General features: G+C 34.1%; 1 protein-coding gene across 1 annotated transcript; it reads right to left on the reverse strand.

Moving 5' to 3' along the window:
- Window positions 1-724: 724 nt before the first annotated feature.
- On the reverse strand, window positions 725-3,467 carry LOC144997128 (ABC transporter G family member 9-like). The gene is made up of 4 exons (XM_078956959.1): window positions 3,366-3,467; window positions 1,934-2,726; window positions 1,525-1,847; window positions 725-1,436 (listed from the first exon to the last, which is right to left on the reverse strand). Exons 1-4 carry the CDS (start codon window positions 3,465-3,467, stop codon window positions 783-785), a joined length of 1,872 nt encoding a protein of 623 aa, XP_078813085.1. The 3' UTR covers window positions 725-782.
- Window positions 3,468-13,040: the final 9,573 nt, after the last annotated feature.

Below are 13,040 nucleotides of genomic sequence, written 5' to 3' on the forward strand. Positions count from 1 at the left end.
AACAATTGGTTTTAGAATCCTCTTTTAAACTTTATGTAATTTGTTTGTTTTTGCTCTAACTCTTTGTTAGAGTGTTGTTTTTTTAATGCATTCAGCCATTAAAAAAATGATAAATAAAAATAATAATAATACCTTAATTCGTATAATATAAAAAAAATGAAAAAACAAAACATACCAAGGGTAAAATGTAAAATATTTATAAATTTAAAAGGGTTTTTTTGCAAAAAAATATTTTATGATAACCTAAAAATCAGTAATTATAAGTTAAAAAAACAAACAAAAAATAAAACAAAACAAAAAAAACTTGAAAAGTTGAAGACAAAAAATCACCAAAACACAAGACCAATAAAAGTTGATAAAGTTCTTGACTTTTATGTCAATAATCCTTTTTAAACAACCTAAAAGTCTTATTACAAAATTTCTCTCAACAAACATATATGATCATGTTAATTATTCGGCATTCCCTGCAAATTTGAGTCGAACTTATAAAGTAAACAAAATCTACCGTAGGTGTTAGTTATATGCTTAAATTCAACATTAAAATATGTCTGTGTTTGTAGGCTTGAAATCAGCAATGGGATCAACACAAATAATGATATGATGATCACATCTGAAATGTTTCCTTAGATCCTAAGCCAAATAAACTCTGACCAAGAAGGCCAATTTTGATGAATAGAACATGTCCATCCTTAGAACAAAAAAAGACAGTAAAAGCAAAGCCTTCCAACGTGAAGAATCACTCAATTCTATAATCCTTTGACTCCAAGATAGAAAATCCTAACCTACTTTTTGGGTAAGCCAAGCCTCATGAGAGCCAAATAAGCAACAACCCGATAAAATACTAGCATTATAGCCAGAGCAACAAAGGAGATCACTTGGTTATCGAGCCCAATACTCTTAATAGCTGGATAATCATCAACCAAACAAGTCTTGTTACCACATGGATATCTCTGGCCATGCACATATTGTGATCCTATCAAGAGCTTGTAAGTATGTTGACTGATGGATATGTATTTGATCCACGATATAAAAGCTGGCACATTTTGAACATAGTATCCACCTGCTAATGTGAAGGATAGCATGATCACCGACCCTAAAACTGTGGCTGATTTCAGGTCCATGACGATTGCACCTAACGCAAGTCCTAGCCCTTGTGACACCATCACGCTTAACAGAAGTGTCAACAAGGCATGCAAGAAACTTCCCAACGCACGTTTCAACCCAGCCATCCAGTATGTTATGATGCAAAACACTGTGGGAAGAGCTAACTCCATTGGAAGATCTGCTAATGTTCTTGACATGAAATAAGATGAAAGCCTGTACATTCCAGAAGATCTTTCTTTCGCAAGCATTTCTCGTTCTTGAGGGAATGTGAAAATCGCTTGAAATAAAGGAAAGAAGCCCCAGAATCCAGAATAGAAGAACAACAATCCAGACTGCCAAGAAATTATGATTTTAACAAATCAAGAATTTATTAATTATATTGGTTGTTAGATTATATACTTTATATATATATATATATACCTGATCCTGTAAATGAGCCACATCCGATTGCCACCATAGTAAACCGCAAAGAAATGCAATTATTAAAACCTGACCAATCTTAAGACTGTCGAAAGATTCATGTTTTCTTTCTTTGAGGCCTCTTCTGAACAAAACCACGAATTGTTGCCACCAAGTAGTGCTCCATCGTTCAGACTTCTTGTAGTCTGAACTATCATCCTGGTGATCATCAGGTTCAAGTGTTTCAGCTTCCAGATTCTCTGCTAGATTCGACTTATAAGCCGAAACCAACTTCTGTTTGACTGTATTTTGATCCTCCTGACTAGAATCATCGGATGAAATCCCTGTTTTACAAATAATAAAGTTAGTAGTTTTTTTAATTAATGTAGATAGATACGATCAGTTTTCAGTCAAAAACTATTACACATACCATTTGCAAGATCTAGCAAAAAGTCGGAAGGATTCATGGCAACCGATGGTGAGAACCCAATACGATTAAAATAATCCATAACTTCTGATCCTTTTCCAAAAAACAATGGATTCCCTTCTGATAGCAACAACACCTTATGAAACATGTAAAAAAGCCTACTCGAAGGTTGATGAATAGTCATCACAACTGTTCTTCCTCCTCTTGCTAAATCCCATAGCGTTGAAACAATCCTTTGAGCAGTTGTTGAATCAAGCCCAGATGTTGGCTCATCCAAGAACAACAAACTAGGGTTTATAAGCATTTCTTGCCCGATACTAACTCTTTTGCGCTCTCCACCCGATACCCCTCTTAAAAGCGGGCCACCTATAATGCTACTCTTGCATCTTGTTAACCCGAGTTGATTAATCACAGATTCGGCATGCATAGCCTTTTCGTGACTAGTGAGACTTCGGGGAAGGCGGAGTAAGGCGGTGAACACTAGGGTTTCGGTGACTGTCAGGTGAGGGTATAGAACATCATCTTGAGTAACGAAACCAGTGTTTCGCTTCATTATACTAGAGAACGATTTGCCATTGTAGGTGATTGTTCCACCGAGTTTGCCACCTAGTCGGCCACCTAGCGCTGTCAAGAGCGTCGTTTTTCCACTGCCCGATGGCCCTAACATCGCCAACATTTCTCCGGGCATCACCTTGCCTGTAACCCCTTTCAGTATCTGCTTTTCTATTGATTTGTCGCTGTTCTTCTTCAGCCATCCTTCTTTCTTGATTCTGATTGTGTAAACCACTTCCTGAAACTGTTCGATCCCATAATAATAAAAAAAAAAGTTACTTGTTAATTAATTAATCATATTAAAATTCGTTTCAAGAACTGTTATGTGACTAGATAAATCAAAGACGTTATCTGCGGTTCGATATTCATTATTAATGTAGATGTAAATGCGATTAAAGAATACGTATAGATAACAATTACACGAATAGATGTCAATTAGCAGACTTAAATTTTCAAGAACTCGTCTAGAGAAAGAAGATACCGCTTTTAGTTGGATCTAAACCAAACGGCAAAAACCCCATTAGCCACAAGTAAAAAGAAAATCATTAATTTATTTAAAAAAGGTTAAAGACGAGTAAAGAAACTGTAGAAATCTTAAAACCCTCATGAATGTTTCGAGACAATCATAAAACCCTAGAATGGAATACAATGCTGTTTTTGTTCTAATGCAAGATTCAAGAACAAAAAGAGACCATGCATAGCTCATTATTGCATCTTCTTGGGGAAAAAGAAAAACCCTATATAATTAATGGAAGATGTACATGATCAGTTGTAGAATATATATATATATATGCAATCATTATTTGAAAACAAAAGAGAAAGGCCATTAATTTATGGCTCATCTTGTTCATGCCATCAAGAATTAAAAAGACGAAGAGCAAACCTTCAATATGACTGGACGATCAACTTTGTTGAAGATCGATGGAGGAGATGAAGATTTTCCATACGACGATTGTGCCTCTATATCCACCATCTGTGCTTCCATAATCAAATCGATAACAAGATACTCAATAAATCGTTTATGAATATATGACTATATGTGGTTTTATGCCCCCCTCTTTCTAGAAACACAATGTAATTATGTAAAGTAGGAATTCAGATTATAGGATAAAGAAAAGATGGAGGTGGTGAGTGCGTGTTGTGTTTTGCTTACGAACAGGTGTGCCAGCTATATATGGCTTATTGCCTTTTATTTGGGCATCTGGTGTGGTTTTTTGTTTTAAATGTAATTATGGATTGTGCTACTTTTTAAGTACCTCTCTTACGTTTGGAAAAAAAATAAACATTTATATCAAAGTATATGGTCAACATGATAACCCTTTTCGGATTGGTTGGATTAACTCTTAAACTATTTTCTAGAACAAAATATTAATTTCTCATCAAAGATTTAATTTACGTTCACATTATTATTTTGATAATGTTGATCCCGAAATGATTTTTGCTTTTTAAATTTTCTTTTACATCTGGTCAAATTCACGCCGGGGGTTATTAATAATTTTACTTTGTCAGTCAATTTAATTTAATTCAAATAAGTTTATACAATATTAAATAAAAAAAAAGAAAAAAAAAAAAAAGAAAAAAACTATCCTCCATAATAAATCAAAATTTTTTTTATCACATATCCTCTTCTCATTCACTTGGATATATAACATTTTCTAAAACTTTTGAATTTTCTTTTTTTCACTTGTTATTTTATTATATTTTTGATACAGTTAATAAAGTAAAATAACATAAAGATTATCAAAATCCCAAAACATAACAAAAAAAATTTAAATAGTTATTTTTATATAGCATTTTGTGTTTTGTTCATAAGTCTATCAGCATTATTTTTAATTAAATTTGTAAAATGGTTTCAAAATTTAAGTAATGTTCTTTGACCCAAGACTAATAATAAAATCATTGTAATATAAAATTTATTAGACAGAAAAGAAAAAAAAATAAAGACAATCATACATGATAATACAATTGTTTTATTTAAAATCGAAAATTAAGGTAATATAATTAAGAAATCTAAAATGAAAAAATAAATTACAACTCAAAATGATAGCGGTCAATTGTAGGAGCATATTAACGATGAGGGAGAGAGAGGTTGGTTGCAAGCACATTAGCGCCAATGATACTATGAGATCAACTATGTTATGTCTTATGATTTCATCAAATGGATGTTGTTTGTAATAAAATATTGATTAACTATAATTTGATAACCACTTAGTGAAAACTAAACCCTGACTATTAAGAGGATGGACAAATTTTTGATTGAACCATGCCAATAAAGACTCTTTTTTAAAAAATGATCTATTTTTTATTTAAGCCTAACATATATGACAACACTATGTTGTTTTGATTTAAAAATATAAGAAATATTGCTTACCCATCACATAAATTTTCTAATAAACCATGTTGATATGTAGACTTTGTCATGATTAAATGCTTTTGGCAAACTTCCTTAAAATACTTGTAGTTTTGTTTTGTTGCATGTTATCTACTTATCTTGGACGTCTCATAAAGGTTAATCGAGGGTGGGAAGATTACAGTCATAGATTTAGGCGATGGTTTGATTTTATTTTTTTTTAAATAAAATTTAGGATCGTCTATAAAGATAACATATAGTAGGACTAAGATGTAAGAAACATGATGGATCAATGATTACAGTAACATTTATTTAACCTATAATTTCTGAGCATAATAATCAAAAAATGTTATAACAAGTGAAAAATCAAAATTACAAACATTGGTTTCTAGATTTTCAAATATAAAAATATAAAAATATAAAAATTCCATCCTATAAAAGCATCCACGATTGTCAACCTCAACCATAATTTGTTTCTATTTTTGTTTTTTCTTTTGTTTTTTGTTTTTTTGGTTTTGTTTTGTTTTTGTTTTTTTGTTTTGTTTTTTTATTTTCATCAGAATTCTATATTAAAAAACCATTAGCTTAACTTTAACTATTTACTTAATAATAAATTATTCAAACTAATACTTTGTCCAATAAAATAACAAAGGGAAAAAAGATATTGGTTGTTATATGTTGTTGATTTTTAAGCTAACTTTGTTGCAATAAATGAGTTTTCAAAAGATTTAACCTTCAACGCCATCTTCTTTAAAATAAAAGAGATAAATTTATGTTGTGGTTTGTTACGTCAAAGGAATAGTTCATCATATTCTTCTAAAAGAAGTGAGAAAGTTCAAATATAAAGAGAAATGTGATGGATATTTTATTAGTACTTATTAAAACATATCTTATATATTGTAAAAGTTAAAAAATAAAAAGTTAAAATCATATTTGTCATTTGTTGTTTGGGTGTTGCTTGTGTTTTTATAATGTTCATTTTTACATGAAATTTCATCTAATAATTTTACTTACGTTGCAATATATCTCAAAGAAAATATCAAATGGATCACCAGCCTAGCTGGTTGTGATGCATCCTGGGTTATAATCCTCAGTGGGTGAGGTCAAAAGTTCGATTCTTGGCTGAGCATATTTGGGGGATTTTCCTTGGATTGGCGTGGGTTCGATTCTTCGTTCCCTTTAGTGGTGAGTGGTGGCCCGCCAGGCATTCCTGATCCATCGGGTTAGGTTACCCTCTCTCTATTTGCCGGTTCAAAAAAATGGATATTTAGGATCAATCATGAATTCATATGTGAGAGGAAAAACTCATTTTGATCCATTTTTATGTAAAAAAGATTGAAATTGTGATTTTATATAAACTGAAAATGAAAGGAAATATGTACATAGGTTTATAAAAGGACTTCACATATATAGTTAGATCAAAGTGCAATACTTAATAAGAAAAAAATTGAAAGTCAAAACAGATGATTTTCCATAATTTTGAAATATATTAATTTGGAACATTACTACTTCTAGTAGTTTATAATGTTACATCAATAAAAAATGACTTTCTAAGATTTTCAAATATGGTCATGCAGACATTTGGATCTCACACAAAGGGTAAAATATCATTTACTTTATTCAAATGGTCCATTATGTGTAAAAAATAGCATTTGTTCATGCAAGATGCAACACTTTCCCAAACAATTAAGTACTCCAGCTACTCATCATTTCCTTAAACTTATTTTGAAACACAATTAACATCAGGCCAGACTTAACCCTTTTATAGCACATCCTCCTTGCCCTCCATAGTCCTTGCCCCACTTATAACCACCACATGAGTCGCTTCATCCCCCTTTTCGTAAACATGTAGCAGATGCACAAAAGTAATGTAAAAAACAAAACGAAAAAAATAAGATAAGAAACGTGTTCATCTGCACATAAAACAAAAGAAGTTCATAATGATTAACCGAGAAAAGATTTAGCCCTTCTAATTTAAGACAGGAAGTCAATTAGTGGAGACAAATTTATCCCAATAGACGTGGGACAAATTTCATCTTGCAGTTCCATCTTCATATGTAAAAAAACATAGGTGTCATTCGATTTTATGTGATCCACATACAAACATACAACAATGACCAAATCAGACTTCAAAATAAAACAGGAATATACCTCATAGTTCAAAGGGAGTTAATAAGGATCATTGATTCCGGTAAGGCATGCATTGTCTCAAGATTATAAAAATGGCGACATAGTTCATGACTTTATATATATTTGATGTTTTTGATTGCTTTTGGTTTTAAAGATCAATAAAATATTCTGCCTTTAATCTCTCGAGCTTGTGCTTGTAAATGATTTTAGGGATTATACTTTCACACAATTGAAGAGGCATTTTCATGAAAGCATTTAAAATTATCAATAAAGCCGTTTATTGAAGAAACCATGAGATTAAGATACGCAAGTTACATCAAACTTTCTTTGAGACATTTCCTTGAACACCTGATATGCGTACTTTTAGATTATTCAATGATTTCACGGATATTAAAGATCAATCATCAAGAATTCAATCGTGACAAGTAAGAGGTCCAAAAAATACTAAATGTTAATATTAAAAAATACATACGAAATCAACATAAGATATTGCATATATCATAGCAAAAAATTAAAGCTTACACATCCTCTTGAAGAATGCCTTCATGTAACTGATTTACGCACGCCTTGAATCTTTTTCATGCTCATAGATAACCAAGCAGGTAAAAATCTCTTTCTCATTCCCATCCATATTTCACAGTAATCTAATGTATGGTGCATTATATTGGATCATGGAAATTAAAAAGAAAGGAATCCGATAATGATGTACACTCACAGTGAGAGGAGTTCCATTTATTTGCAAAGTAGATCCATGAGTGATACTCATGAAATCCATGAAGATCATTAGGGTTTCAATATTTATCAACAATGAAGTTGATTGTGTTTAAATATACCTGATTAATATTTTTATGCAAATAAATCCATGTGACCTTCTGTTTGACAACTACATAATAAGAAAATCGCAAATCAGTTTGAGGTTTATCGATTGTAACCTTGAAACCTGTTATTTTGCTTCTAAATTTATAGCATAATTTTGTTAGTGAGAGAGAAATTGTTTTTAAAGCATACGATAAATAAAAACCGGGGATCATGAAATCATATCAAATTATAAAAAATAAAAAAATAAAAAATAAAAAAAAAAAAAAAAAAACCCGACTGAAATTGTTTTCAAATCGATAACATCGTGCATAAAAGAAACATGAATTCTTCTAAAATTGCATCGTTGAGGTGCATATGAAATAGACATGGAGTTTTTAGAGGAATATATGTAGTAATCGATTTCAAATTTGGAGAAGACTTGTTGATTTCTCGTAGAATACGTCGAATTGAATGAGTTGTTGCATAAATAAATCTTGAGCAATTGGTATTTATCCTAAAAATTCAGGGTTTAACCTATATACCCTAATCTTCTCATTTATTTTGATACTTGTTATTTTATAGATTTTTTGAATTATTTAATATCCACTTGTCATTTTTATAGATTTTTTTTATTTTTAGTTAAATTTCACCTATTAAATGTCATCTCATATTAATTAATTTTATTAATATATTAACTAATGTACATAATAATTTTTTATTTGTGAATTTTTCTTTCTATTAATGTATAATTAACTAATGTAGATAATATCTTTTATTTGTGAATTCATATTAAATAAGTTTATTAGTATAGATTAATTAAGATTAAATTACATAAATGGCCCATGTGATTTACCAAAGGTCACAAACTCAGTTGTTACTTATTTTATTATGAACATAGTCCTTGTGGTTACGAAAACTTACATGAATGGTCTTTTTTTTCTCACACCTTTTACTTTTGGACCTTTTAATAAACTCGTGTAATACACGGGTCACACATCTAGTTTAAGAATAAATGAAAAAAAAAACGTAATTAGTGTGGTGTTTGTTTGGACAAAATAAAATCTTATGGTCAATTGATATTTATTTGACAGTTTATTTTATACAAAACTTTACGAATGGATCTTTTGATTTAAAAAAAAATGACAACTTAAGAATAATATTGAAAATCATTAATATGCTGGTTTTTATGGCTTTAAAATCTTGTATGGTTAGTTTCTCCGTCTTTAAATCTAACTTCGAACATTTAAATTTTTATAAAATAATCAATTTGCATTTGCACCAAATGGGAAAAATATACTATACTACAAACACCATTTCTGTAAATTTAGCTTATTTTTTATTTTTTATTTTTTTTCTTTTGTATTTTATAACTACTTTACATGTGAATTTTTGTATATTATTATACTAGTTGTGAGATCCATATATTATATTGGTTAATTTAAAAAAAAAAAAAAAAAAAAAAAAAAAAAAAAAAAAAAAAAAAGTTAAATATAATGTTCATCCTTTGAAGGAGATTTGGAGAGCTTGGTGTGTTTGATCAAGGAGGGGTTGTAGATCCAGAGTTCTCCAGTGGTTAGCTTCAGTGCAAAGGTAAAAAGCTCTTATCTTGACCTTTCCTTTGTGAGATCTTAGTTTAGGGAGATTTTGAGGGTTTTCTCCCATCCATTATTGGTAATGCGTTATTTGAGCACATTATGAGGTTGAAACCTCAGATCTAGACTATAGAAGGACCTAGGAGACCAAAGATCCAAGATTTATTGAGCCAGAGTCTAACTTTTATGCATCTAGCCCTTGTGGGAGCATGTTTTGGCATTATGAGTCTTATATGTCATGTTTAAACGTAAAGCTTGCAGCTTTATGTGACAATCGACCCTTAGGATGGTAGATCTGGTGTTTGGAGTGATGGATCTGCCTTAAATCGTCTGAATGAGGAATCTGATCGAAGGGACTCGTCGAGTCCATGGCCTGAATCGACGAGTCAGTGAGGGTTTGTCCCAATGGGTTGATTATGCGATAACTTGGCGAGTTGGGGGTCAACTCGACGAGTTGAGTTGGACTTTTTGAGACTTATGAGGATATGAGGGGATTTGACGAGTTGGGTCAAACATGGATTGTTGACTTGATCTTGATTTCTGTTGACTTTGGGGTTTTGGTCAACATGAGTAATAGAGATCATGGAGGGGTAAAATGGTCTTTTATCCTGTAACATCCGGATTTCCAAGCATGTTAATTTGATTATTTCTTTTGAAGTCATGAGGAGGGACTCGACGAGTCGATGCCTAGACTCGTCGAGTAGGATCGCGATTGGTTGACTGGATTAATGAAGGGACTCAACGAGTCCGCGCTGTTATGTGAAACCCTAAATCTCAGGGCCAGAGCCCTATTTTAAGGGCGCTTATGGTCGTCATTTGCGGCCACTTCACCCCTGAGAAACCCTAGAGGGCAGAGAGATCGTTTGTGGAGCAAGAGGAAGGCTAATTCATCATTTATTGAGTGTTTTAGCAATAGAGAAGGAAGGAAGGCATGCAATGAGGATTATGGAGCTTAGATCTACTATCTTTTGGTCAGATGGAGCTAATAGATGTACCAATATGTGCTTAATCTCGTGTAATTGTTAATTACCTTGAATCTAGGGTTTTTCCAGCCCCCTTCATTTGCTTGTAATGATATATAAGTTGTCCCTTTGGGTGTTAGACTCTGGATTTGGACCTTTTGAGGTCAAGAGAGCATTATCAATCATGCTTTATGTTATTCCATGGAAGAAATGAACCTATAATGCCATTTTATACACCGTTTCATCAAACAGAGTCGTATGAACGTTGCATGAGTGTCAAGGTTCGAACTTTACGTGGTTATTGAGGTTGGGAAGGACAGATCTATGGATTAGAGGAACAAACTGACCTCAGAAGGTCATTTTTGTTTGAGTATGGAATGGACTCGCCGAGTCCATAAGTAGACTCGACGAGTCGGGCCGGTTTGATTGTGACTCATGATAGTTAGTGACCGTCCGAGTTGGGTGAGTGACTCGGTGAGTCAGATCGGATTTAAGGAAGTGGAGTTCATGTTTGAACTCGCCGATTCGGTGCATGACTCAATGAGTTGGGTCAAGAGTTGATCGTTGACTAGAGTTGACTTATGTTGATTTAAGGGTATTAGTCAAACTAAGTCAGGGAAGTAATAATTAGATATGTATTTATGTTATAGGAGGAAGCGAGGTCGGAAGATTGAGCACGAGTGTTTATCCGACATCTTCGAGGTGAGTCTTCTCACTATGCCTTACCCGATGGGGTAATTATGTGTGACCGGAAGGTCTTATGTGTATGATGAATATGTGATGCATGTTGTATATGTGATATGTTATGATATGATTATGATGATGTGGACCGGAAGGTCAGGATGATATGGACCGGAAGGTCAACAGAGTTATGGGATGGAAATCCCCTGAGACACTTGGATCGGAAGATCCTATAGAGTTATGGCCTGGAAAGACGTATGTGTTGTATGTGGTATTTTGGGTAACTCACTAAGCATTTATGCTTACAATGTTTGTGTAGGATCATTTCTGAGGTAACAATCTATTACCTTGAGTTTCCTTCTTCTAGATTCGTTCTTGGTTGCTATTTTGGGGATTATGGCTTGAGTGGAATCAATTTCGAGTTTAAAAGCTAGATCTGAAGTTGAAACTTCAGATCCAAGCTTGTAATGATCCTGTTTGTTGTAAAGGTGTTGTCCTAGAGTGGTTGGTGAAGTCCATTTGCCTTAAGCCTTAGCCCTAGAGTATTTTAGGCTTATTTACACATGGTTTCACGTAAAGTTTGCACCTTTACGTATGGGGAAGATTGTAGGAGGTTGGTTCTATGGATTGGAGTCACTGCATGGCTTGAAAGATTTTGTATGGAATGAGGATTGAAGAGACTCGACGAGTCACATGGGTGAACTCGGCGAGTAGTATGAACATATGCTTGGACTCGACGAGTTGGAAGAACAACTCGGCGAGTTTGATGAAGATTGCCTTGGACTCGGCGAGTCTATTCTTAGACTCGGCGAGTCTGGTCATGAAACCCTAATTTGTTGACTTAAGCCATGAATTGGTGAGTTGAGGGGCAACTTGGTGAGTCGAGTAGGATGGGACTCATAGTTTGTGGGACTCGGCAAGTCTTGGGTGACTCGGCGATTTGGGTCGCGATATGGGAGTTTTCAGAGCCTAGGGACTCGACGAGTTGGCGGGCTAACTCGGCGAATAGAGTTAGTCAGGAAGTTTGACTTTAACTGAGGACTTTGACTTTGACCAAGAGTTGACCAGTTGACTTCCAAGGGTATTTTGGTAATTATTGGTATTTATTGAGTTCAGTCTTTTGGTATTGATCAGTGTGGGGGTCATGTTAGCGTTTGGAGCAGCGTGATTCTATTTCTTCAGTCGACAGTGCATGTGAGTTATCCTCACTTTATCAACAGGGTCTAAGGCACCAAGGTCGGCCATTTATCAGATTGTAATCCGGGTAGTACTCGTGATTGTTATTGCTTTGCTATGTTGATATCCTGGTAATTAGGATGGTATATGTTATAGACCTGGCTAATTTCGGTATCCTGGTATGTAGGATGGTATATGTTAGTGACCGGTTAGGTCGGTATCATGGTTAGGATGTTGCTATGCTATGTGATCTGTTAGATCAGTTGATTAGTTGTGAATGGTTATATGTTATATGTTATATGTTTATGTGCACATGGTTGTTGGACTGGGTTGGGTTGAGGTGGGTCCTGCTTTGTGTTGTAGGCCAACATACCCAGGGCGGACCGGTTAGACCGAAGGCCCAACGAGCGGTTCGGATAAGTTGAAGGCCCCACGAGGGCGGACCAGGCATGCCGAGGCTCGGAGAGTGGACCAGATAGACTGAAGGCCCGATGAGGGCGTACCAGTCATATTGTAGACCAAGAGAGTGGACCAGGTGGACTGAAGGCCCAGTGCAGGCAGACCAATCACACTGCAGACTCGGATAGAGAGAGAGTGGACCGGGTGGACTGAAGGCCTGGTGCAGGCGGACCAGTCACACTGTAGACTCGATATGCATGGCTGTTCTGTTATGTATGTTATGTTATGTGTATGGTGTATGTGGTTGGTATTTTGTGGGTATCTCACTAAGCTTTCAGGCTTACAGTTGTGGTTTAATGTTTTCAGGTACTTAAGGAGACCGTGGCAAGGCGAAGGTGTGACCGTACCGCTCCTCATGTTCTTGTTTTATGATATGGTTCTGGGAATACTCTGATAATAAATGCATTGAA

Source organism: Lactuca saligna, chromosome 5 (assembly GCF_052625555.1).
Source record: "Lactuca saligna cultivar CGN05327 chromosome 5, ASM5262555v1, whole genome shotgun sequence".
NCBI classification, from domain to species: Eukaryota; Viridiplantae; Streptophyta; class Magnoliopsida; order Asterales; family Asteraceae; genus Lactuca; species Lactuca saligna.